This window comes from Ambystoma mexicanum, chromosome 2p (assembly GCF_040938575.1).
Source record: "Ambystoma mexicanum isolate Mex_15411 chromosome 2p, UKY_AmexF1_1, whole genome shotgun sequence".
NCBI lineage: Eukaryota > Metazoa > Chordata > Amphibia > Caudata > Ambystomatidae > Ambystoma > Ambystoma mexicanum.
The window spans coordinates 953,047,756-953,071,271 of record NC_090923.1 but is presented as its reverse complement, the minus strand read 5'-3'; the positions used below and the strand labels follow the sequence as shown (position 1 = coordinate 953,071,271).

Sequence of the window (23,516 nt, the reverse complement as noted above, 5' to 3'; positions counted from 1 at the left end):
TTCGCTTGAAGGTGAGCCTGGTGAGGAGGAAAGAGATTCTTAATGTTGAGCTGTTGAAATGCTTAATGTTGAGCCTTGCCACCTCCCGTGGTTGTGCATGTGTGTACTGCTATGTATTCTTGTATTCAATGAGCATGTGAATCCATGCCAGACCCCAAGCTGGAGAAGGAACAAGTTACTTACCTGTAACTGTTGTTCTCCAGCATGGGTCTGGCATGGAATCGCATGCGAACCCTCCCTCCTACCCCTCTGCGGCTCTTCTCTTGGTCCTACTGCCACTTTACGTGCTACCAAATCTGAAGATGGCTGCCAGAGGGAGGGGTTTAGGCAGAGGGCAGTCATTGGCTGGGGGCAGTATGACCCAGAGACCAGTGATTGGTTACTACTAGAAAGACAGTTCAGAAACAAAACAAACTGATTTTTTCTTTACCGAGGATTCCCAGCCTGGTAATGGGGAATATTCATGAGCATGTGAATCCATGCCAAACCCATGCTGAAGAACAAGTTACAGGTAAGTAACTTGTTCCGCATGTGCGAGGAGGCGTAGGAGCTCCCCCTCGCACATGCAGTTGCCCCAGCCAGCATTTCCAATGAGCTATGCAAAGCTTTTGAAGCAAAACGCCCCCAGCCTTGCGTGGCTCAGTGAGCATGGGCGGCTGGGGAACTGAACTGTCAAAGGAAAACATTGTATCCCTTTGACAGTTCAGCCAGCCCAGGAGCACTCCCTCAGCTGGAAAAAACAGCTGAGGGAGTTCTCAGTGTTTCACTGGGCTGGTTCCACGGCTCCTCCATAAAGGGTGAGCCGCTAGGCTTGGACTGGCCTATAGGGCAATGCCTGTACTAAAAATGCAAAATGCTAGTGTGGGCCAGTCAAAATGGGCCACTGTGGGCCAGTTTGATGCGTTACTTTGCTATGCAGCTAGTAGTTTTGACCATTGTTGCTGAGTAAATATTATTTAAATATCACCATTTGCTTCCATTTTAACACAAAACACCCCCTTGTGTACTATTAAACAGTCTGTGACTGAAGGAATGAATATCCATTTGCAACTGCGTGCCACTTTTTAATTAGTGCCTGAGACAGTTTTATGGTCCAGTCCGACCATGTGAGCTGCCCCTGCCCATTCCCTCCAAGCTAAAAAAATAAAGTACTTTTTATTTTTTTAATTTCCTGTTGGGCTCTCGTGCCCCACCTCCCCCTGGGGCTAAGTGGGCGGGAGGGTGTATGTGTGTACCAGAGACAGGGGCTGGGATTATATATTACCAATCCCCAGCTTTTGCACCCGAAAGGCTGGTGCTGGGTAGTTGTGATCAGCAGGGGTTATCCATAATTGGATAACCACTGGCTGCTTGACTGGTGAACTCACTCTGACCTGACCCTTTGGTGGTGTAACCTGGGTTGGATTCTTCTCTAGGCCTATGCTAGTGTTCTGGATTGAGTTGACTACTTACCTGGACTTTACTTGAACATTTATCTAACTTTGGAACTCTTATTAACCACTGGCAATGCTATTCCTCTGAAACCTACCTGAGGATATGCTTTGGAACAAGTGAACCTTGGGCACAAGGCCCCAAACTATCTTAGCGTTAGACGTTATGAAGTATAGACGTTATTTGGAGTTGATTCTAAAGAGCTCTGTCTATTTCACTGCATCAGACTATTCACCTGTGTTGCATTGGTAATTGATTCATATGCAATTCTATTTCTCCTAAGGGTGGATGTGTATATGTTTTGTAGATTTTTGCGGGACAATATGTACCTGTGATTTTTATTTGCTTAGTGGGTAAACTAAAGGCCTAATAATTGTATGTTTATATACTTACTGTCCAACTGTAATTACTGGTGTTGCTCTGTGTGTACTCATTGTAGCCCTAGACTCCTCTCACACCACAGTTCCTGAGACTAAGCCTGGATTGCTCTGCTACCTCACCTTGATTTGGTTTGGCTAACCTATGTGTCTTACATGTTCACCATAATAGAAGGGCCTCCCAAAATCCTCCCACCAGTGCTGACTTGGAAATCCATTTTAACAGAGCTTGTCAAGGGTTTTGGTGTAGTGTAGCAGGATAAATGTGTGAGCAAGGAGAGTTATTGAGAAATTAAAACGTGAATGGAAGAGGGTCAAAATATGGGGTGTGTAGGGAGACGGGATAGGGTACAGGAGGGGGAGTTGAGGGATGGAAGGAGTGGAGAGTGGGGCGCATTAAGCTCAGGGGGAGGTCAGAAAGGGAGAGGGTGAACCAGTGTCTGATATTTGTAAGCTTGATCCATTGGTTCCTTTTGAAAATCCTGGGGAAGTGCTAGCTCAGGGCACTCGTAGAAAATCCGCTGAGGCAGCCAGATAGATGAGGCTTGGGTCTTTAGGCTTTTACTGTAGCCAAAATATTAGAAATTATGGAGTACTTGTCATTAGCATCCAACCTGTGGTACAGGAACGCCTGGTTTAGGGAAGCAGGACGGCCCTTAGTGTGCCATAGTTCAGCGTGCTGCCATCACACCCTCATATTACTTATATAATTGACAAAAAAACACCCTTGAACTGACGTTTTGGTATTTTTAAGGCCATCTGTGGCACACACATACCAAGCATACCAATCGTGGGCTTCTCCATACATGTATGTACCTGTAATCAAATATACATATACTCTAATTAACAGCAAGCACCCATTACAGATCCCAAAAACAGTAATGGGGTCCTGAATGGACACCAGCCCCACTTTAAATATCAACCACTGTGTCACCAAGACACATTTCTTGACTGTTGTTAAATTTGGGAGATAAACAATGGTTAAACAGAAAATACAGCTTTAAACATATAAAGCAATCAGTTAGAAAACACAGCTCCTATTTTAGCCACATTTCTATTGTTCACCATGAGTCACAGGTAAGTAAATGTTTAGTTAGTTTACGGAGTTTCTCGGAGATAAACCTATTGTCACTAGTAGTGTGGGTTTGATTATGGTTTCCCCATAGTTAAGTAAATACGTTTCTTTTTGTAAACGAAGGACAGCAAACCAGATGGGGAGTCGGGAGAACACCACAGAAGTTTCCCATGCCCAGGTTCCACCACCCAAAGCCAAGGGAGGGATCGCTCCAAGGAATGGACTCGATCCATCCGAAGAAATGTCATGGTTGTATTCACACGAGCGTCCAAAGCTTACCATATGCAGGTTTAAGGACCCAGAGAGAGACCTCACACTAATGGATGCTGCGAGATGGGCCAGGGGTCATGGGTGCACAGGCAGGTCTTCTGGTCGGGATTGTGACCAGCCTGGCATTGTTTTCTGTTTCGTGCGACCTTGTTTTACCGGAGATGAAAAACCAAGACCTTGACCACCTGATGAAGGACAACCACATTTCAGCTCATGACTATTAAGCTCAGCAAATGCAGCAGCAGTCATAGGGTGGTGTGGGGACCCACGCAAGGGCCACCAGGTAACTCGGGAGAAAAAAAGGACTCTATTCCAGCAACTAACTTTGCCCAACTGTCAAGAGCAGCAGCATAGCCAAGTCGAGAAAGGTTCTACACAGAGGTTGTCCAGGGAAGGAGCAGCAATGAAGGCCAACTCTGTGTCAATGCACCAACTGAGCCCCCATCGGATGTGCCGAACACTCCAGTGGAGCAGATCTTGGGTCTTCGAGATTCAGGAGGGTGCTTCAACAATAAGTTGGACTATGAAACGCTGTGTGGTTGAATTAAGGGAGAAAATCTCATCAACAGGATCCACTTGATTGAGAGAATCAGAGCTTCATCTTAACAGGTCTGGATGCCACAATTAATGTTTCAGGCAGTCTCCAGAAAACCCCTTGTGCCTCTGATGCTTCAAATTCAGTTTTCCAGTGTTCTGCTATCAAATGGCTCCAAATTCTCCAATAGTATATGTTAAAATGGGTTTCTGAACTCTGACCTGGTGGGCAGAGGTTCAGAAGGCCAGCCTAGTTTCTTGGAACAGGGTAACCTTCTGGACGAGCCAGACCAATCAAGGTAGCATTGGCGGCGGTCAAGACTAGTTCTCAGGAGGGGTGTGGGTGATCGAAAGTCCACATTGAGCACACAGAGCAAACAACACCACAAATTACTCTGTCAGGTCTATATATCGAAAATACTTATACATTTATTAAAGGCCTTTTAATTCAAACACAAGATGACTCAGCAATATTAACAATACTAACACAACACAAACTATGAAACATATATACAGTAACCCTTAGTCTAAAGTAATCTTTAACAAGTAGAGATCCACAACCTGCAACAGAAAGGGGTCATACTGTGCAAATATACACTAGGCATTTTTAACAACTCAAACCCTAACTAATAAGCAATCCAGTCCCTACGACGTGTGGAGCCTTGTGCTCAAAAGTACATTCAGTGCCGGAGCACTTGATTGTGTGGTTAAGTTCAAAACGGGTCTCTTCAAGGGGCTGTAGTGGCTCAGGAAGGTGGGTGAGGCGATGAAGAATAAAGTCCCACTATTCGGGGAGTGTCTCCACAAGAGGGCAGAACCATTTCCAGCAATCGGGAATAGGATGGTAGCACAGGCTACCTTAATAAAGGAGAGTGGCACTTGCGAGACACTCATGTGTAAAAGTCTATGGATGGGCCACCGGTAAGGGTTGCAAGTACTTACCGACCCTCGACGCACTCTGGACCAAACTTGGCCAGTCAAAGCTAGTTCGTTCGCAGGTTCGAATCCTGCAGTTGCGAGTCTGTCCAGCTTTCAGGGGCTGTGTCCCGGGACCTCTGTCCGTGGTGGGACAGTGGCGGTTTCTCCGCTTCTGATGAAGGGATCGGGCCAGTTCCACTGCAGCTTGTCTTAGGGAACAGGGGGGAGGGGGGGCACATCAGCAAGGCACCCACGAGTTTCGTCATCACAGCCCGGTGAGACGAGAACCACATAGGCTCGGGTTCAGGTGGACTCTCCAGGTTCCAGACCTAGGACTGCTAGATGTCCAGAACTCAGTGGGAGAGTGCCTTCTACCAAGAGCTTACGGTTCTCAAAGGCTCAAGTCGAAACTCAAGATGGCTGCAGTTCCAGGACAAAGGTCCCGTATGAGCTAGTCAGTTTACTGGGCGTTAAAGAACACTTCTGAAGGGGTCTCATTTGCAGGTTAAGCAGGAGGTGCCGAGAGTAGTTAGTCCCACTACTCCAACGGGTCAAAGCGCCCTTGCATCGATGAGAAACAGGGGCTCCGACAGGACAACAATGGGGTCTGGGTGCCAAAACTTCTAACGGGTCACCAGCAGTTCCACGTATTTGCTTCTTCGGTTCAGGATACTTGGCTCCTTTACCAAGTTCGGTGTGAACTCAGATGATCGACCTGGAATGGGGTGAGTGCCTTCTCTAATCCAAAATCTCCTTTGTGCCAGAACGAAGAGAAACCAATGGGAGATCTCACATTTAGCCATCCCAGACGTGCACCAATCGCGGACCATGGTGGTCCCAGTCATCCCAGCATACCAGACATCCTGGCACCCAGGATGTGTATTGGAACTAGATAGCTTCAGCCCAAATCCTGGGCGCACATACACAAGGCATGCAGAAGCCAGCAAAGGATTCGGTTTGCACGAGGGTCTGCATGACCAAATAAGGAATTTCCCGGGCCAAAGGACAGAACAAAGGACCTTGTAGCATGGCCATCTTAGGCACTGGCCACTGTCCTGAGCCAAACGCATTAAACACGGTTTGGACCATAGAAAAGAGTCAAACATGCTTTAAAAGTAACTGCTGCCACCAGCTCTGTCCTTGACACACTTGTACATTCACCAAAATCCTTTCAGGGTGTCCAGGGCCGTAAAATTGAGAGCCCAGCTCACTGTACTGGAAGGTACATTGTGCACTGATAAAATGTTGCTAAGAAATAGCAACAAAGTGAAAGACTAAGGGAAACAAAGTCTCCCAGTACTGACACTCTGAAGGGCATGTCATTTACCCCACAACAAAATGAGCAAAGGCCCTGCGCAGTACAGCAGAAGGCTGGGCTCCAGTGGTAAAAGCCAGGCTAGGATGGTCAGACAACAGCAAAAAGTTGGGAGGGGGGTTCACAACTCGAGAGAAAAGTACCCATAGACGGAAATCTTTCCTAACAATATACATAAATGCTGGTCTGTGGGTTAGCTCAGTCCACCTACCAGAAGACTTGCATCATTCTAAGTTTGAGCTTCCATCCATTCCTGATGGCCATCTCGAATCCGTTAGCGACAGCCCTCAACAATTGGACAACAGTTCCAGTTCATACATCCCTCTCCCCCTTTGTGGTCTCTGCACAGAGCGTGTGAAAGGGAAAAAATGTGAAACAAAATAGCCGTTTGGGCTATTACACAGCTAAATAAAGCAACCTTGCTGCAAAAATACAAGGGTGCTTCTAAATGCACCATAAAAAAAAGTCGTACACTGCCACCACTGTCATGAACCCACTGCCTGGGTCATCAAACCCATCTAGGGTAAAGAAAAGTGTGGGCCAGGTATCCCCTGTAATGGTAACCCTAGGTAATGGTGCCCCCTGCTCTTTGATAGTGACTGGGCAGTGCTGTCCAGAGAAATGTTAGTGGTCAGTGAGGTTGAAAATTAACTACATACCCCAAAAAGGTCTGGAACAGAGAAAAGGCCAGCAAATAATCCAGGGGTCTCATAACATTAGGCTATAACATAGCAAATTGAAACAGCTTGTATTACAGATGGACTCCAAAAGAGAATGAGGTGAAATTGTAATTGGTTATTTATAACACACTGAATACCCAGAGATTTCTGTGTTGCATCGCGTCGTCTTGCTTCCAAGGCGAGCGCCTTGCCAGTGAGCTATCCTCTCGAGACAAAGGTAAGATAGGCAGCACAATTGCACATGCTGTCCAAGTAAGTGGATTTCACATATGTCTGTGTGACTTGCTATTGCTTGAATTGTCAATAAAACAGGACAAAAGCAAAAAGGGAACTTGCCAAATGTTTAATTACAGTCATTACTCTCCATAATGGTTATTGGAAAGGTGTGGCTGAATGATCTTTTGGATCTCATGTCAGAAGAAAAGCTAGTTGAGAGCAAGTCATCTTGAAGTAGAACATTTCTTGAGTAGAATAATTTTACCGGAATGGCAGCAACCCTCTAATGTATACTTTGATGCATAGCCAACAAGGAAGAGGTAAAATAAGAAGTGTTAACTAATGGGAAGCGGCCCAAAGATTCCAGCTCATCACACGCTTACCCTTGGATTTACTAGCTAGTGGCAGTGGGTGAACATTTAGCCAGGTTTGGAGCAGAACTGGCAGGGATCCATTGAACAGAGGTTGACAAAGTTAAAACCTTCAAGATGTGGGATTCCAAGATGGCTGCCGACACTAAATAGTCGTGTTGACGGCAGCTCCCGCGCCAGGGGGCCAAGAATAAGGTGGTTCCACCACCCCTAGAGAGCAGGCGGAACACGAAGGAAGCAGTGCGGACCCCCTGGAGTGGGCCGAGAAAGCTGGGGAATTGTCAAACTTGTGGGGCCAGGCAAGGCCAGGCAGAAAGAGGCAACAGTGCTGTGGCCGCAAGATTCAGCTTGGCCCGGAAGGTGAGGACACGATCAGGCTCAGAGAGAGGTGAAGGAGCCGTGGCCGCAAGGTTCAGTGTTGCAAGGAAGCAGAAGACACAATACGGCAGTAGCAGGAGGGCTGAAGGTGAAGAGTGAGGCTCACACCTGTTGCATATCACGCATCGGCGGATCAGGCTGCTGTAGAAGAGCAGTGGAGGAGTGCACATGCTCAGCCCAACAACCCCACAAGCCAGGGCAATCAGAGGTGCAGAAGAGCCGGTGCTAAGGAGCGGTGACAAGTGGCAGGAAGGAGGCACCCAAGAAGAACACCAATGCAGTGAGTCAGGGGGGATTAATCTCTGGCCCGGGGGACCACCGTGCAGCACAGAGCCTGGGAAAGGGGGTGCAAAAAGCACACCGGAGCCCCCAAACACACCACACACTGGAGAACACTGCTGGGAGGAGGAAAGGAGAGCGGTGGAACCCGGGACCGATTTTGGGCTGGTTCTGACCAGCAGAGGCCCCACTAAGCCTCAGGGACTGAGAACAGCCCACAGCTCACAGCCCTCACGCTTAAGGCAAGAACTCCTGGGCCCATAACAGCAGGTAGCCCAGGGATAGGGCTAAGGCCGGTGGTCAAGGAATATGAAAGGGAGAAGGCCCCCACACCCAGGAACACCAATTAAGAACAAGGCCCACGGCCTAATCTAAATAAATGCAGTGATAACTGGGCTGGGCACAGGGGCATAAAAGACATGCAAAGTAAAGGGCAGAGCCACGAAAGTGGCCCCACCACAGGGGACACAAAGGGGAACCTCCCCACAAAGTGGCCAACCCTCAAAGCAAGAGACCTTGGAAAGAACAACCCGGACTGCCTGACCGAGCGCAAGGACCAAGCAGAAATAGAGTTTATCAGCACCTATATCCAGTCAAGACTTTCATGGAGAAATGCTGGCCCACCAGACTACCTTGGCCAAAACCTTTCAAGAACAATTTCAGCTAATGCGCACCGACCTCAACTCAGCACTTGTGGAAATGAGGCAGGATGTGGGCCAGCTAGAGAAGAGGACGGACTTAATTGAAAGAGGCCTGCAGGAGGAGGACAAAGAGACCACGGCAAACAGCGAGGCTATAAAATGCCTCAACATTGCAACTCAGAACCTGGAGTTGCAAATGGAGGACATGGAAAATAGGTCCAGGAGAATTAATATAAGAATAAAACTGTCAGTACGGGATAGAGAACTAAAGGAGGTTACACAGAGGATCTTCGCAGACTTGCTGGGAGGAATAGACCCAGAGACAATTTAGCTGGACCGGATGCATAGGGTGGGCCGACAAAATAAGGGCCCCAATGCGAGGCCCCCTGATGTCCTGGCGGCATTCGCAAGGTATGGGCAAAAAGCAGTCTTGAGGGCAGCTAGGCTACAGGGGCCGGTGCTATATAAGGGCCAACAGATCTCCCTATACCAAGACCTAGCGAACAACACACCAAGCATCGTCAAATGGGCCCAATCGTCAAGGACTTGAAGGAACGAGGAATCAGGTACAAGCGGACCTTTCCCTTTGGATTGGTGTTCTTTTTTTGTTGTTTTAACTTTCTTTATTATTTTAATCAGAGACCAACACTCAAGCAAGTAAATAACCCCCATAATCCCCCACCACCCCTCAACATTAGACTCACAACTTTACCATCACAGTCAATTCCCACTAATAGGTTTGTATACATGTCTCAACCATGAACCAAACAACAAAAGGTGCGGGTGCGTCGTGGATTGGTCCTGTTGGGTTTAAATTATTTAAATGCAATTGCCTGGTCCAATCCTATTTAGCCACAAAGGTCATTCTAACTATATTCATTCATATAGAACAAAGGACACTTTGTCATCACCTGGTCTTTCAAAAAACAAAGTAATATAATTGAAGAAACATTTAAATCACAAAAGTAAAAGAATAGATAAATAACATTTACATGTTGTAATTGTAAAAAAAAGGGGGGGAATAAAGAAAAATTGTATACAGTGAAGTTCAACATATAACGGTGCATGCAAAAACAACATTAGCATCAACAATTACACATTCTTAAACATAGACATAAAATACATAAATTAAGGATCATCAATTCAAAGCCAAAGTAAAGAAAAAATCGAGCATGGAGAGAGGCATATATCAATTTCCCATGAACCAAGGCTGTGTTGAATGAAAGGACCCCATTGCTCATGCCACACTCTCAGGGCCATAGAGTACACATTCTTCTTCCCCTTATCAGTTAGAGAAAGAGCCAGGGGATAGCGTAGCCTGCATCCTGTCCATTTGATATTGTATGTACCGGGGCCAATAATCGAACGGGCGGCTGGTGCTCGGAAGTGTTGAAGCAAACATAGACTCCCGTCGCTCACAAAGGTCCATGCATTCTGACCATCTAGAAAAGGTAGGGTGGGGGGGTCGCCTTCCCCCATGTTCTAGCCACCTGATATCTGGACACCACAGAGGCCATGCTCAATTTGTTTTCGGTGCGTGTACCCCCCTCAATCAGCACCAGGAGCCAAAATTAAGGTGAGTATGTTTGCGGTGATAGCAACATTTCCGATATGACCTCTTCAATCCTTCCCCAGAAGGCTCTAATATTAGGACAACTCCAGCAGACATGAAAAAAATCTGCTCGGTCTGCATCACACCTTTTACATGCTGATGACCGGTCAGAAAAGAATTTGCTGAGTGCAAGCGGGAATAGTATGCCTGGTGAATGTATTTATAATGAATCAGTCTTGAACTACAATTCAAGGCGATATATCGTGTCTGCAAGCAGACGGATTTCCATTGTTCCCCGCTCAGTGTTTTCCCCAATGCAGCCTCCCATGCCAATTCCTGCTCGGCCTTCCCTTTCCTCACAAGTTTATAATGGTAGACAACAGTTTCCCCCTAGACACTGGGTGAGCTATATAACATAAGGCCGGCGAAGTAGATGGGGGGGGGGGTCGTGGAAATTCCAGCCATTTTGCTCTAATAATGCCCCTCAGCCTGTAATAGTGTCGTAGTGTCACTGCATCCGTGTCCCCTTTAGCGCTCAGATCATCCCACTGTATAAAGCGCTCGTCCTGTATCAGATCCCCCAGGGTTTGTATTCCTAGTACTTGGAACCTGTCCCTAAAGGACCTCTCATGCGTAAGTGGAATCCCTGCTACATTATACACTGGGAACTCCGGAAGGAATTGAGGCATGGATTGCAATAATTGGTTGTCTTTCCCAGGCCCTGCATGTTATCTCCACAGGCTGAATTTCACCCCTCGGGACAGGGTCTCTCTCGCCCCACAACAGACCCATCAGAGCATCCGGGTGGGTAAGAGCTTTGGCTAATAAGGTATGCAGGGATTCTGAGCTAGGAGGGTTCCACCCAGATATGTACTGTGCTTGTGCAGCAAGATAGTACAAATATACGTCGGGGTATTCAATGCAACCCATTTCATACGGCCGGGCAAGAGTATCGTAAGCTATCCTAGGTTGCTTACCCGCCCACACCAGTCCCGTAAGCATCCTCCTTACGAGAACCCAGTAACCAGCAGCAAGCCACACCTGTATATATATAATAATCTCCCGAAGTTTAGGAAGTATCACCATTTTCGCCAATGCCATACGGGCAGCTTGAGAAATTGGCAGACATATCCACACCTCTACCTTCAGTTCCAGGTGTTCCAACGGCATAACATAGTTATCTTCATATCTCTTATCCCTTACAGTGGACACCATGATCCCCAGGTATCATATGCCCGCCGGTCGCCATTGAAAATAATCGCCCACCTCAGTTCTTGGCACCTCTGGAGTTAGGGGGAGGACCTCAGATTTCCCCCAGTTGATCCTAAGCCCTGATAGTTCCCCAAATCTGGTCACCTCCTGCATCAACGGGGGAAGGCTCTGGCGTGGGTGTTTAACGTAAAGAACATCATCATCGGCATATAATGATATGATGGAGAGATGTGTATGCGCATAAATCCCACCTTGTGCATGCAGCTCCCGTATATGACACGCCAGGGGTTCCATCGCTAAGGCGAATAGAGCTGGGTAAAAGGGGCATCCCTGCCGCTCGTGGGATAGATCTGTGCTGAGATAAGCCTGTTTGTATATACTGCAGCTCTCGGGCCGAATAGCAGCCTAATCCATTTGATGTACGTCAGACCGGCGGAGTACCTCAAAGGAAAGGCCACTCAACGGAGTCAAACGCCTTTTCGGCGTCAAGGGCTGCCACTACTATCGGTATTCCAGGGTTATCATTATGCATAAGGGTAAAAAGACGCCTTAAGTTGTTTTGAGTGGAGCACCCAGGGATGAACCCTGCTGTTCTGGAAGCACCAAGGCCGACACGCGAGGAAGTATACGGCTCACGAGGATCTTAGCCAATATCTTATTATCTGTGTTAATAAGCGAAAGGGGCCGGTAAGATGAGGGACATAGAGGATCCTTGCCCGGTTTCAGCAGCATAGTGATTAATGCAGATCTTGTGGATTCCGGGAGAGTGCTGCTGGTCATGGCGCCTTCAAACATTGCAAGGAGATGGGGAATGACTCGGTCTATGTATGTCTTGTAGAATTCAGCAGTGATTCCATCAAGGCTGGGAGCCTTCCCATTAGGGAGCGATTCTATAGCCATATGAACCTCCTCTTCTGTAATTGGATCATTAAGGGCGGCACCCTATTCGGGGTTCAACCAACCCAAAAACACTTCATCCAGATATCGCAGCAGAGCATCGTGCCCTGGCGTGGGCTGGGACGTATATAACTGCTCGTAAAAGAGACAGAACTCGTCATTGATCCCCTTGAGATCCCATACCCAGTTCCCATTCCGATCTATGATTTTGGCTATACTAGCAGACGGGCGTTGTCTGCGAATGGCCCAGGTCCATGTCTTACTAGGCCTATCCCCCTCCCCATACTTTGATGCCTGTATTGGGTCCCCAAATATCTATCTTCATCACATGCCATCTGCCGTAATCTCTCCTTATTTGCCCTTAATTCTTTACGTAGTTCAGGTGTGTCCTGAATACTCTGCTGTTTTTCAGCCTCTCTGATAACGTCTACCAGTTTCCTCATGGACGTTCTAATGGCTCTTAACCACCCCCCTCTCTTGAAATGCAGCACCCACGCATATAAGCCTTAAAGGCTTCCCAAATTATGCCCAGGTCCGAGACCGAGCCTACATTAGTTTGGAAGTACGTATCTATGTCCTCCCCTATTTTGATCCTAAACGCTCCATCCCCAAGGGCAGCAGCCCGAAAGCGCCAGTGCAACAAACTGGGCAATTTGAGTTGTGGGGTCAAATCTGACCAATACCGGCGAGTGGTCGGACAGAGTCCGGGACAGAATAGTAGCTTCCGTGACCACCCTAAGAATGGGAGTAGTGGAAATCACGTAATCTATTCGAGACAAACTCCCATGCACCCCAGAGTAAAATGTGTATTCCCTGACAGCGGGATGCAAAGTACGCCACACATCATGTAGGTCATGCATCTGTGAGATATTGCCCCATGCTTTGGCCGCCTGAGAGAGGAAGAGTTGAGTCGTCATAGTTCTGTCCATAGCTAGTGTGAGGGCCAGATTGAAATCACCAGCCCAAATTATTTCATACTCAGTAAATTTATGAAGATGACTGGCACACACATGAAAGAATTCTGGTGGATCTGTATTTGGAGCATAAACGTTTATAATCAGGAGCCTAATTTCCAATACCTCACCTGCTAATAACAGAAACTTCCCTCATCCTGTACCTGCTCATGTAGCTTAAATTGCAGTGATCTATGTATGTAAATAGCAACCCCCCTGGAATGGTAAGACATGGAGGAGCCATCTCTGTGAGAGCCCCACCCGGCAAGGCTAGGAGGGGGATCACCCTTGGCAAGGTGAGTCTCCTGTAAACATAATATATTCACCCCATGATTCCTACCATAGTTGCCTATCAGCTGCATCTTCTTGTGGTTGGTAAACCTCCAGATGTTCCAGGACATCAAAGATATGATCGTTCTGCGATCATCCCTTACAAAAGTCTGGGTCATTCAACCAGCGCATAATTAACCACACAATGACCCCACCCGGAATGGGTGAACATTAGACTCTTTGCCCACTTCAAGTAGTACGTTCCTACAATTCTCAGCACACATTAATTAATAAAGTTGGAGTCGCCCCACCCAAACCAACATAACAATTAAACCAAAACATGAATCCCCCCCCCCCCATCCCAACCACGCCAGAAACAAGAACATACCGACACCCCCTACCCTCCCTCCCCCTTCCACAACCTGACCTAAATTACACTGCAGTGTCTACGGCACCAGGGGTCTGAGGGCAACCCAAGTGCTCCTTGTGGCAACGACCCATATATAACATACCTCCCTACCACCCACCTTTCCTCCAAAATGTATGATTGCCAATGCTCTTCCCACGCATGTGTAATTCCCATGTCAAGGGATATCCATTCCAGATCAAGGCGGGTGCCGAGGCGATCCCCCCGGCTCCGGTAAATTTCTAGCATATTATTCCGCTGCATCCGGTGCAGTAAAGAATACTGCTGACCCATTATGCTGCACACATAGCTTGGCCGGGTACATCATGGAGTACTTTATCCCCTTATGCCTCAGGATGGTTTTGGCCGTCTGGAAAGTCTTCCTTTCCTGGACTGCTGGGCTAAAGTCTGGGAACAGTCGTATGGTAGAGCCTTCCCATCGTAGCTCCCCTTTCTCTCGGGCTGTTCGCAATATGGTATCTCTGTCGCGGTAACAAAACATTCTCGCTATGATAGGGGGCTCAGGAGCGCCCGGAGGCGGTCTTGCCACCAATGATCGGTGAGCGCGCTCCACCATATACCTACTGGACAGTGAGGGGTTATCGAGTATATCCAGCAGCAGTTGTTACACACATTTTTCCATATTGCCTATATTTGTGGATTCCGGGACACCAGTAATTCTAATATTATTCCTCCTCGAGCACCCTTCTAAATCCTCATTCTTGGCTGCAATCTTTTTCACCGCTTGTTGCAGACTGGAGACCTCACGCTGGAGGGTTGCAACGTTATCTTCCGTAGTCCCGATCCTCTGCTCTGCTTCCTTCATACGTCCGCAGAGTTTCTCTATCTGTACAGCTGAGATGTCCACTTTGCATTTAAGGGTGTCTATCTTGACCCCAAGCGTGTCAGTGCTCGCCTTTAGTGCTAGTAAAGTCTGATTCAAGGCAGCCATATCTACTTGTTCAGGCACTGGCGTTTGTGAAATGACGGCTGGGGCCTGGGCCTGATCCGCGCAGGGGCGAATTGGTCCATCCTCACCTGCTCCTTCTGGTAGCCCATATCTGGTAGCCCATATTACCAGTACAAGGATTTATCAGGCCTCCCCCACAGTACCAATTCTCAGTGTATTTGCCAGTACCTGGTCGTTCACCTTGCTGGATCAGCGCTTTAGTCCGCTCCTCGCTGCTTAGCCCAGTTTATGCAGGGAAATTAACACTCAGTGGCCATTGTTCCACGAGAGGGCAGCCCGCCCTTCCCGCACTCCCAGATCTGACTGAGGAGGACCACCAATGCCCAGTTCCTCCCCTGCAAGCTCACCAAGCTCACCAAGCTGGCTTTGCTCTACCTCACCGGTTGACCAGAGGGTGCACCAAACTTGGATCAAAGCATCCACGGGGCTCAGGGGCCAGCCCACTGGTCAGACTATCCCGCTCCAGAAGGAGTCCGCTGTTCGGGCACAGGCCGCACCGCGAGTGACCAACCAAATGTCCAGCTCTGAACTATCTGGCCATATTGCGTGCTGTCCTGCAACACAGCCGCCCCCCTGCAGCCTTCTACTGTCACTCTGAGACAAGCGTGGGTGTGCCCCCACCTCGTTCCGCATGCAGGAGTGCAGCCCCCAGGACGCCGAGGAACGCTATCCGCAGTGTCCAATGGGTTCCTAGATGGCGACAGTTCCCTGAGCATGAGGCGCCTCAAATACCAGGGTGCTGTTCTCTGCCTACGGGGGGGTCCGTGCTGCACGAGGAGAGGAAAGCCTGTCTCACCCCAGGCTGCGCGCAGCGATGCACCGCTGCCACCGCGGACCAGAGCCAGGCCTCACTGCTGCTCCTCCAGCGACCCGGGCAGGAGGAACTCTCCCCAGGCTGTCGGTCCGCTGCAACCGGCTTGCGGTCTGCGCCGGTCCCACAATCACACATCACCGTCCTTTGTGCTACTGAGCACCTCTCCACCACTCCGAGGCTCAGGCAGGCAGCCTCCCCGATGCGCCAGCTCGCACCGGCCGTCGCGTTCTCCGCAGCTCACCACAGCCGAGAAGACAGCCCCTGCCCTACAGGCCTCAGTCAGGCGCCGCAGCCCGCTCTTGTCCGCCGTGGTCTTCCGAGGTAGCGGCTCGCGGCGGCACTCTGTCTGCTGGTGCCCAGAAGATTAGTTGTCACACCACCGCTATTACTGGGGAACAGGGATAGGAGGAACAGGATATTTCACAAGGATTTATGACTGCCGTTGCCGGAGCTCTTCAGGCAGCGGCCATATTGGTATGCTGCTCAACAGCGTCCCGCCCCCCCTTTGGATTGGTGTTTGAGTGGGAAGGGGTACAAAAGCGAGTAGTCTGCCCTGAGGAGTCAGCGGACATATTACACCTAGAATTGGGTCACGAGCAGCTGGGAGAGAGGGACCCGCCCTACCAGAGAACAGAGCCAGGCCCAGACCATGGGAGTGGACCATGGTGGGGGAAAGGCGCAGAAGGAGAGCGACAGTGAGGCCCACGCCCGAAAGGGGGAGAGGAGACTAAAGGCGGAGGGGGAAATGAGGGATAGAGGAGGTGACTGAGAGCCCACAAGCACCAGCAGTAATGGGGGTGGTGGACGTTTAGGTTTGACTAAGGGCGTAGGGGCATAGGGAGCACAAATAAGTTGGAACCAGTAAGGGTGGACGAGCCCGGGGAGGGGTGGGGGGAGGAGTGGGGATCATCCCAAAGTTGGGGCCTGGCATGAGGGGGGCTGAGAGGAGGTGGGGAGGGGAGTAGCCAGAAGGAAGCCAGGAGGTCAGACAGAGGGGGGACCAAGGGGGTGAAATAGCCATAAGACAAAGGAGCACAACTCGGAGGAGACAAGGGGCAAGGATCATTAAAGAAGGGAGGAGAAGTAGGTCCGAACCATGGGAGAGGGATAAGGGGAAAGCGACCGTGAGCAAGACATGTACAACTGCAAATTCAAATGGCTAACTCATAATGTGAGAGGGCTCAACCTCTCCTCTTAAAAGGAAGAAGTTGGAGGGATTTACTAGGGTGGGAGGGCCCTATATTTTGTTATTACCGGAAACTCAACACCTAAAAAAGCACCAAGAGCTACTCGGATTAGGAGGCTTCTCCCAGATATTTTTTGCATCAGGCCCGACGAAAACAGGAGTTGCTGCTCTCGTAATTAAGACCAGTATGGACTTCAGAGTCTCAGAGATCAAAAGGGATAAGGGCGGGAGATATATAATATTAAAATGTAAATATAAGGGATCAGCCTACACTATAGCATCAGTATACGCCTCCAACACGGGCCAGGACCTATTATTGAGGAGTTTCATAGGGGTACTGGAGGAATTCACGAAGGGCCACATAATCCTGATGGGGGATTTCAACATGGCATGGCATAAGTACCGGGACAGGTCTGCGCAGGGTGGACCGGGAGTGGTAGCAGTACAGTTGGCCCTATTGCAAGATAGGTTTGAGAGTGTGGGACAAGGGGACGTCTGGAGGGAACTGAAGGGGGGAAAAGAAGGGACATACATTCTTGTCAGGGGTTCATGGCACACAATCAAGAATCGATTACATATGGGTGTCGGCGAACCTAATGGGGAGGGTGGAGGATGTGGAGGTAGGCCCTCTGGGGATAGCCGATCACAAGATAGTGTCAATGAAAATGAACCTGCAGGGACAAACATTGGGCATATAGAGATGGAAGATCCTGGGGGAGCTGCTTAGGGATCCAGTGATACGGGAGGATCTCAGGGATAAGATCAAGGCTTTCTTTGAGCTCAATAAATGGACAGATATGGGAGAGCATTCAGTGGGTTGCATTTAAAGCAACCATGAGGGGAGAATTCATAGCGGTAAGGACGCAAAGGGCGGAACTGATGAAGGCCAGGAAAAGGGCAGGGGTTAACCACACAAGAAACACACTTGAGGCATACAGGCAAGCAGTAGGGCAACTAGGGGTACTCAGAACAAAGAAAGCAGAGGGGGCACTGTTATTTGTCAGGCAAAAATATTACGAAAAAAGACAATAATGCTGATGCGCTGCTAGCACAATTATTGAAGAGAACAGGGGGTCAGAATACAATTATAGCCATAAAGGAGGACAAAAAGGGAAACTGCCACTCCTGCACAGAGGAATTACAGGACTGCCTGGCTAGGTACTATGAGTTCCTATACTCATCACAAAACCCGCTGACCCAGCAACAGATGGACTTCTTGGAAAAAATGAAGTTGCCCAAAACCGGCCCCGGTACACAAGAATTATTGGGCCCGAATATATAACGGAGGAGGAGGTGGTGAGGAGGGCTGTTGCAAAATTGCCCTCGAATAAGGCCCCAGGACCGGACGGCTACACAGCAGTCTTTTCTAAAACATACGTGTCTCTGCTTGTTCCCCAAATGGAGCAGCTTTACAACACCTTTAAGATACAAGGACGCATCACATCTACCATGGAAGAGGCTAAGATCACCCTTATACCTAAACCCAATAAGGACCCCACGGAACGCACCTCATACACGCCAATAGCGCTGTTTTGCTTTTCAGACACGTGTAATGACCTCAGAATTACTCACACTATTACACAGACTAAAAGTTCTTGGACTCGAAAAGGCAATAATATACACTTAGACCATTAGTTAGAAAATTATTGGCTCTTTACAGGCCCTTTATTCACACTTCATAAACACACATTTGACTAGGGAATAAATGCAACTGGTTACACATGAATATATGAACAAGAACGAACATAACAAGTATACATCACCGTTAGGGCAGTTGTAGGACAAAGCTTCATCTCAGCCATGACAACACTACCCACTCCCAAGGCAGGGAGATCACGCATCAACTAACTGGGTCTGGAGCGGAGCGTCCTCCCTCTCAGCGAGGCTTCAACACCCGGGGTTCCAATTCTCTGTCACCTCATTGGGACCTTCTCCTCTTAAGGGGGACTAATCCCTGCCCCTCATGGTTTGCAGACTGCCTCCGGCCGAAGGTCAGACAGCAAGCATGGGAGGCAAGAGTGGAAAACCTAGCTCGTCTTCCGCGCTCCCGTTCCCATCACCCCTTATCAATGCACCTGCACATCTGACTTCCCCTCTCGGGTCGTCCTTGAGCGTACAATTACGCAAACTATCCTACACAGTGACATTCATCTACTTCACACTAAAATATTACAACTGCTGCAGAAGTCATGTCTGTCTCCTAACTGAACTTGCAGAAATGTAGACTTTCATTGCGGTTTGGAAGTGAATGTCCAAAATAGCCGCGCACCAGTGCCATGTTATTTATTTCATTTTCGCACATGCACTACAAGAGCTTATAAATGAAGATGCTAAAATGTACACTAAAATACTGGCAAATAGGCTAAAGGGCTATCTCCTGTCACTGATTCATCAGGATCAATCCGGTTTCGTCCCGGGAAGACAGCTGACATAAGAAGGGTGGCACACCTAGTATAAAAAGCCCAAAAGACTGCCACTACATCGGTTCTTTTATCACTAGATGCGCAAAAGGCATTTGACTGAGTGGAGTGGTCCTTTTTATTTAGGGTAATGGGGAAAATGGGGTTGGGGGAGACTTCCTAAAAATGGTCCAAGCCAACTACAACTCACCGGTAACACGCATGATGGTGAATGGTTCCATGTCACGCCCTATTTGTCTGGGAAGGGGGACTAAACAGGGGTGCCCACTCTCCCCATTGCTGTATTCAACGTACTAGAGCCTCTGCTACAATTAATACGGGAGTCGGAGGAGATTCATGAGATTCCTTTTGGGGGTAAGCAACACAAGGTTGCAGCGTTTGCAGATGATATGCTCCTGTCGTTGACCAGACATAGAGAATCTATACAAGCATGTAGGGAGCTGCTGGGAAGATTTGGGGAAGTATCAGGCTTGCGGGTTAACCTCAATAAATCTGAACTGCTAAACTTAATGGTGGGCAGGGAAGAAACGGCAGAGTTAAAGGCATCATTACCCTTTATATGGAGCCCAGGGGGCATTAAATACCTGAGGGTCAAAATAACGCTGTAATTGTCAGGTTGGTATGTAGCCAACTACCCACCCATATTAAAGGCGATTAGGAAGGACTTCCAAAAGTGCAGGAATATTATACTCTCTTTTGTGGGAAGGATGGCAGCGGTCAAAATGGTCACACTTACTTCCCTGATTGCTCTACTTATTTCATGCGATTCCGTTGGCAATAACTTCTAGCTTCTGGGGAAAATAACAAGAGAATTAATATGGGAAGGGAAGAGGCCAAGAATTAGCAGTCATCTATGGATGGCCCAAAGAGGGGGGGGGGTTGACTCTCTCTAACTTCCAAGAATACTACGAGGCAACACTACTGCGGGTGATAACAGAATGGTTTTCCGGGACCGAAGGGAAGCAATGGGTCATGATGGACAGAGCCATAGCACAACAGGACTTGAGGGAAGTGTTGTGGCTGCCGAGACAGCTCAGGCCAAAACACCTGTATATGAGCAGCATAACTAAGCTGGTGGCGATACCTGGGACAAATTGGTGAAGAAACAGGGAGTCATGACCTTCCCTTCCCCATTGACTCCCATCTTTAACAATGGGGACTTTACCCCGGTGGGAGCTTTTCTACAATGGTGGGAAGGGAGCTGCAGGATGATAAGGGATATGTTCCAGGACCAAAATGTTTGTTCCTTTACAGAGTGCAAACAGGAGTTTGGGGTGGAAGAGGGGGGAGAGACACCGATATTTCCAATTAACGCACTGGCTAATGAACATAGACATTAAGGCAGCAGCTACTCAGTGTTACTCCATTTGAGAAGTTCTATACAGAATATTGGATGACGCTTTCCCCCCCGCCCTCCTCGCGCCACATGGCCGTACATGGCGCGATGGGAGCAGATGACAGGGTAGGAAATCAGCAAGGAGAAGTGGGAAAGACTGTGGAGAATGATACCCAAACTGGCGAGGGCGTCACAACTCCAAGAAACATGCTATAAGATCTTGTATAAGTGGCATTATACTCCTGCACGTCTTCATAGCATATACCTAGATGTGTCCAAGGAATGTTGGAGGGGGTTCAGGGAAGAGGGTACGGTACGGCAGCTCACATATGGTGGAAAAACCCCAAAATTTGCTGTTTTGGAGGGAGATGATACAGACGCAACTCAAGCATTTGGGGAAGGGCCCGGAAGATCCCCGAGACAAGTTTTGCTGGGAATGAGAGAGGGGAGGAAGGAGAAAGTAAGGGCCGGGAGAAGGCACAGGTGGTTTTGACCTTGGCAGCGATGACCCTTATCACTCAATTATGAAAAGGAACAGTCATCCCATGCTACAAGAGTGGCTCTGAAAGGTTTGGGAACTGGTGGTGCTGGAATGGGCTACATATGCAATGAACAACAACCTGCAAACATTTGCCAGCGATTGGGGCGAGACTTTAGCATTCTTGAAAGACGACTTTAGGGCTCAATAGGGGCCCCAATGCCTAAAACCTCTGAACCTGCATTAAGTAAACCGGGGTGAGAAATTCACGCAAGAGGAAGGAGACGCTGAACCCACAAGGGCAGAGGAGGGAGGGGGGAAGGGATAAGGGGGAAGGGATAAGGGGGGTTTAGGGGGAAAGAGGAAGCAGGGGCAAAGTTTAACATGTTGTGAAACCAATAAAGACAATAAAAAATAAAAATAAAAACTTTCAAGATGTTAAAGAGCTGTAGATATTAAATTGCTGTTAAAATTTCTCAAGCCTATACACAGCCTTTACTTTTGAAACACCTAAATGGAAAGGTCAATGTCTTGGGCATGTTGGCCTCAAAGCTGGCATCACATAATTTAAGTGGGTAGCTGGGCATTGTGGATAATTGTAACTCACATTTCAATCATGATGTCAACATACCCATTTTGACAAATAATTGCACATTGATCTTTATAGTGGTCCTAAAGCAAGAATTTGTTATCGACACCAAAATCATAGCGACCGTGGTAGATGCTAGTTAGTCATGAGGATCATAAACAATGTGTACAGAATGTGGACACCATATCTTTTCCCTCTGTACGATGGACATACCTGTGGCTCAAGGAAATAATCTAGGGTGTATTCCTTACCTTTGCTTGATATGCTATTGTTTTGACAGGCTAGCTTTTGATAGTCCATGTTTTTTCAAAAGATAGACTAACACCGTGTGCTTGCCCTACTTGTTCAGCTGGTCCTTTGGATCTGAAGGCTGCTTGTTTGTACTCTGGTACCACTCTGATGAGACTTACCACATATAATTCAGCATTGCAGAAGCAGAAATCAAGCACCAGTCAGTGCATGTGTTGAGGGTTAACTCTGTGCTCTTCCCAGTAGACAACATTGGCCCTTCATCTCATAAAATGGTAATTGAACTGAAAATACCTGTTGAAAATCTGATTTTGTAAAAGGTTCTCTGCCTTGCCTCAGTGAAACCTTATTGCCTGTTACTGTCTTCCTGTTCCAGCCTGCAGCTATGTCTGCCATGTGTCCTGCACAGGGGGTGCCGCAATATGCCCTACGCCACCTGAGCAGATCAAGAAGACACTGGGCGTGGATCCAGTAGCTGGAACAGGGACTGCTTACGAGGGGTACTTGTCGGTAAGTTATCATTCAGGTTTACATTGGAACTTTCCTTTGTCCTCCTTCAAAGTGACTGCAAAGGGAAGGGTTTCTCGCATTGCTGATACGAAAAGGTTATTTAATTCCACTTCTTTCCTGAGTGGAATACACACCTTGAATTTCTGAGTGGAATCAACATCTTGAATGTTTGCCCAAGAAGTAGCTCAGGAAAGTTTGAATGTGGTGACCACAGTGAATGGGTGGTTGTCAGATATTTGAATGGATGTAACCTCTTGATTGGAAACAGCTTGCACTTGACTCCCTATATTCATCTTTAACCTCTGAGACAGCTCCATTACTTTGTCTAAAGCTGGGAAACCCCGAAGCGTGAGAAAACACAAACTCGAAGAAGACAGAGGATGCCCTGCTAGTCCAACGTACCCAAATTAACCTGACAGCAAAGGTCTGCAAGTATCTAAGGACACTGGACTTCTCAAGTGACCAATGGGATACCTTGTCAGAATTCCAGTTTTGTATGGTTGCTTTTGCTAAATCTAAGTCCCCTAACTTCCTGCTGGTTTGTTTTGTTTTCTTGACTTTGTTTTCCTGTCAGATGGACTTCTGTAGAAGCTCTCCTGCAGCTGCAACTCCTATTGGAGTTTGGTCTTTGGTAGCACCCCATTTTCTCCCTTGATTAGTTTTGTTGCACGCTTTGTTAGGGAGTAGATTGGTGGCAGCTACATGTTGTATTTTTTGGCTACTCTATCCTCTAGCGTTTTTACTTCATTGGTAGTCAAATGCCCACCAAAGCATTTTTAAAGTGCTACAGCAGTCCATTTAGATGTGTTGTCTTTCAGTGGACCACAAGGTATAACCCGATGGTAATTCAATGGATTGCCTTTCTCCCGCAGATTCCTCATCAGATAGATATCCCATCCAGCTTCAACTGCTCGAAAAACTCTTCGACGAGGGTGTAGTGGACCTCGACTCGGCTGTCGACTTGCCTTGACTGGATGCTTGGTCGTCGGCTCCAGGCGTGACGGTTGTTGTCGTACATCTAGTGTGTCACTATGCCCCCATACCACAGTTCCTTTTTTCCACACGGTCAGCACGCTGCTTGTGAGGAACACTGCGATTACAATCCTTTGAAAATAATTCAACAAACGTCAAGGGAAAATTCACTCACGCGAGCGACCAGGTCTGTGCTCTGGATCTCGGGTTTCAAGCG

At 48.1% G+C, this 23,516-nt stretch overlaps 1 protein-coding gene across 2 annotated transcripts in view; it reads left to right on the top strand.

Annotated features, from left to right (window-relative positions):
* The window catches only part of LOC138566955 (serine/threonine-protein kinase MRCK alpha-like), a 2,642,347-nt gene that overhangs the window by 1,590,918 nt on the left and 1,027,913 nt on the right, over nt 1-23,516 (top strand). For both annotated transcript variants that reach the window (XM_069644738.1, XM_069644739.1), the window contains exon 25: nt 22,194-22,327. In XM_069644738.1, coding sequence (XP_069500839.1) covers nt 22,194-22,327 — 134 coding nt within the window. The remainder of the gene's footprint in view (nt 1-22,193; nt 22,328-23,516) is intronic.